This window comes from Eurypyga helias, unplaced genomic scaffold, assembly GCF_000690775.1.
Source record: "Eurypyga helias isolate BGI_N326 unplaced genomic scaffold, ASM69077v1 scaffold37431, whole genome shotgun sequence".
NCBI classification, from domain to species: Eukaryota; Metazoa; Chordata; class Aves; order Eurypygiformes; family Eurypygidae; genus Eurypyga; species Eurypyga helias.
Window position 1 is genome coordinate 10,038 of NW_010233521.1, and position 2,449 is coordinate 12,486.

General features: G+C 60.6%; 1 protein-coding gene across 1 annotated transcript in view; it reads left to right on the forward strand.

Annotated features, from left to right (window-relative positions):
- The window catches only part of PEX6 (peroxisomal biogenesis factor 6), a gene marked incomplete at both ends in the record, with an annotated part of 11,450 nt that extends 9,009 nt beyond the window's left edge, over positions 1-2,441 (forward strand). The window contains 4 exons of the mRNA XM_010161753.1: positions 278-483; positions 576-637; positions 1,076-1,184; positions 2,345-2,441. Of these exons, the coding sequence (XP_010160055.1) occupies positions 278-483; positions 576-637; positions 1,076-1,184; positions 2,345-2,441 (474 nt within the window). The remainder of the gene's footprint in view (positions 1-277; positions 484-575; positions 638-1,075; positions 1,185-2,344) is intronic.
- Between the last annotated feature and the right edge of the window lie 8 nt (positions 2,442-2,449).

Genomic DNA, 2,449 nt, shown 5'->3' on the forward strand with positions numbered 1-2,449 from the left:
CCAAGGTTATTTGGCTCAGCATAAAATAAGGAGAGAGGCACGGCAAGAGCAGCTTGTCTGGGGACATGTGCAGTTTGTTTTCCCCGTTGCAAAGCTCGGGAGAGGGGAAATGTGGATGCTGGGGAATCCTGCAGCAGGGATGCCTGGGCAGAGCAGCAAGGAGCCGACTCCCTGCGTAGCTGATGGCATGAGGGACTGATGACTAGTATCCCACAGGGGCAAGAGCTGCTCAGGGCTCAGAAAGAAGTGCTGACAGGGTCTCTCCCTCTCTTGGCAGATCCCCTCCGTGTCCTGGCAGGATGTTGGTGGGCTCCAGGAGGTGAAGAAGGAGATCCTGGACACGATCCAGCTGCCCCTGGAGCACCCAGAGCTGCTATCGCTGGGTCTGTGCCGCTCTGGTCTGCTGCTGTATGGGCCTCCAGGGACAGGGAAGACCTTGCTGGCAAAAGCCGTGGCAACCACGTGCTCCATGACGTTCCTGAGGTGAAGGCTGGGGGGTCACGCGGTAGGACTTTCTTTCCCCGGGCAGTGGATGGGCATGCTCTGACTGGCTCCCTCTTCTCTCCGCCCCACAGCGTGAAGGGCCCAGAGCTCATCAACATGTACGTTGGGCAGAGTGAGGAGAACGTGCGTAACGGTGAGCAGATGCGCCCTGCTCCTGCCTGTGGGAAGACGGGGCTTTTCTGTGGTGCTGGAAGGGAGGAGGCCGTGCTTAAGCCCTTCCTCCCAGCTCCCACCACAGCTACCAGCAAGGACACCAACTCAGCTGTCTCATACACCTAGACTGTTCCCTGCCTCGCTGCAGCTTCCCCTCTTGCTCTCTCTGCTCCTGTCACTCTTGTCCCTGGTGTTCCTGGTGGGACAGCAGCCCCTTGGAGACAGAGCTGAGACTCGGGGCCTACGGTGCTGGGTGCTGTCCGTGCTCCCGCTGAGAGGGCAGGAGGGGTCGGTGGTGGCGAGGCAGTGGGCAACTGGTTTCCATCCACAGCTCTTCCCCACCCGTGATGTGGCAGGACCTGTTGCTGCTGGCTGCTCCTCCAGGTCTTTCTCACCTTTTTGTGCTGTCTCTTCCCAGTGTTTGCCAGAGCCAGGGCAGCTGCTCCCTGCATCATCTTCTTTGATGAGCTGGATTCCCTGGCCCCCAGTCGTGGGCGGAGTGGAGATTCGGGGGGTGTCATGGACAGGTGAGTGAGCATCGTGAGTCCTTGGGAGAGCAGCAAACCTGCCTCAGCCCGGGGGGGTGCACAGGATTGCCCCGCAAGGCAGAGTCCATCCCAGCTCTCTTTCTCCACTTTTTCCCTCCCTGCTCCCTTCAGCTCCTCTGCGAGGCCCGTCTCCTCTCTTTGGACATTAGTACTGCTGTTTGCATTGCCGCAGGTTCACGGTTGCCCAAGCTGGTTGTGCAAACATTTGGTTAAGACAGAGTCTCCTCCAGCTGCTACTGTGGCTGCCAACTGTTCCCTCTGGCCTCTCCAAGGCCATCCTTCACACCCACGCCGTGCTCTCTCCTATTAGCTGCTGTTTCCCTGCAGTGGGAAATCTTTCAGCTGCCTCTGGGAGAAGCAAAGTGTGTACAGCTTGGAGATACCCACAAATAGGGTTATTCCCCCTAGGCCTCTTCTTCTGAGCTCACAGTCCCCATCCAACCTTCCCCTCCATCCGTGAGGGGTTCTGCAGTTTCCCCCAGCATACACACAAACCAGCAGCGCCGGAAGGGGCTGAGCGTGGTGTCCATCGGTCACCTCAGTCATCCCAGACCCCGGTGGAGACATCCCCGCTCCAGGAGGTCTGTGCAGCACTGAAGTGTGGCGCTGCCGGACCGGTGTAAGCCTGCCGGCCACAGGCCTAGATGTGCGCCGCGCGCCGCTCGCTGCCCTGGGGACGTTGGCATGTCACTAGCCTGCCCGGGTGTCCCGGTGTGGGCGACGGGGCCGCCTTGCAGCGCAGCACGCTGGGCAGAGGGGAGAGTTGGGACCAGCTGGTACTTCTGAGCGGGGAACCGGGGCCGCAGCCACGCATGCCTGCCTGTGTTTGGTCAGTGTCGCCGGTGTCTGGTAGCAAGCGTAAGCGCACGTGGCCATCCTGGGAGGGTTCAGAGCCGAGCACAGGCCTGAAGGACTCTCTTGGTACCAGGGGTTTGCGCTCTGCAATGCGTCCCAGGCTCGCCGGCTGCGCTGAGGAAGGGAGTTCTGGATGACTGTGTCGGGCAGAGAATCAGGAGCTGAAGCTCGAGACATGCACTTGCCAGTGGCCTCGCTTATTCCTCTTCCCGTTTGGTGGCTGAGGGTGACAGTGGGGGACTTGCCAAGGCCTAGTTGTGAGCATCCCGTCTTGCTCCCTGCAGGGTTGTCTCGCAGCTCCTGGCTGAGCTCGACGGCCTTCATTCCGCCAGAGAGGTGTTTGTCATCGGAGCTACGAACAGGCCCGACCTCCTGGACCCGGCTCTGCT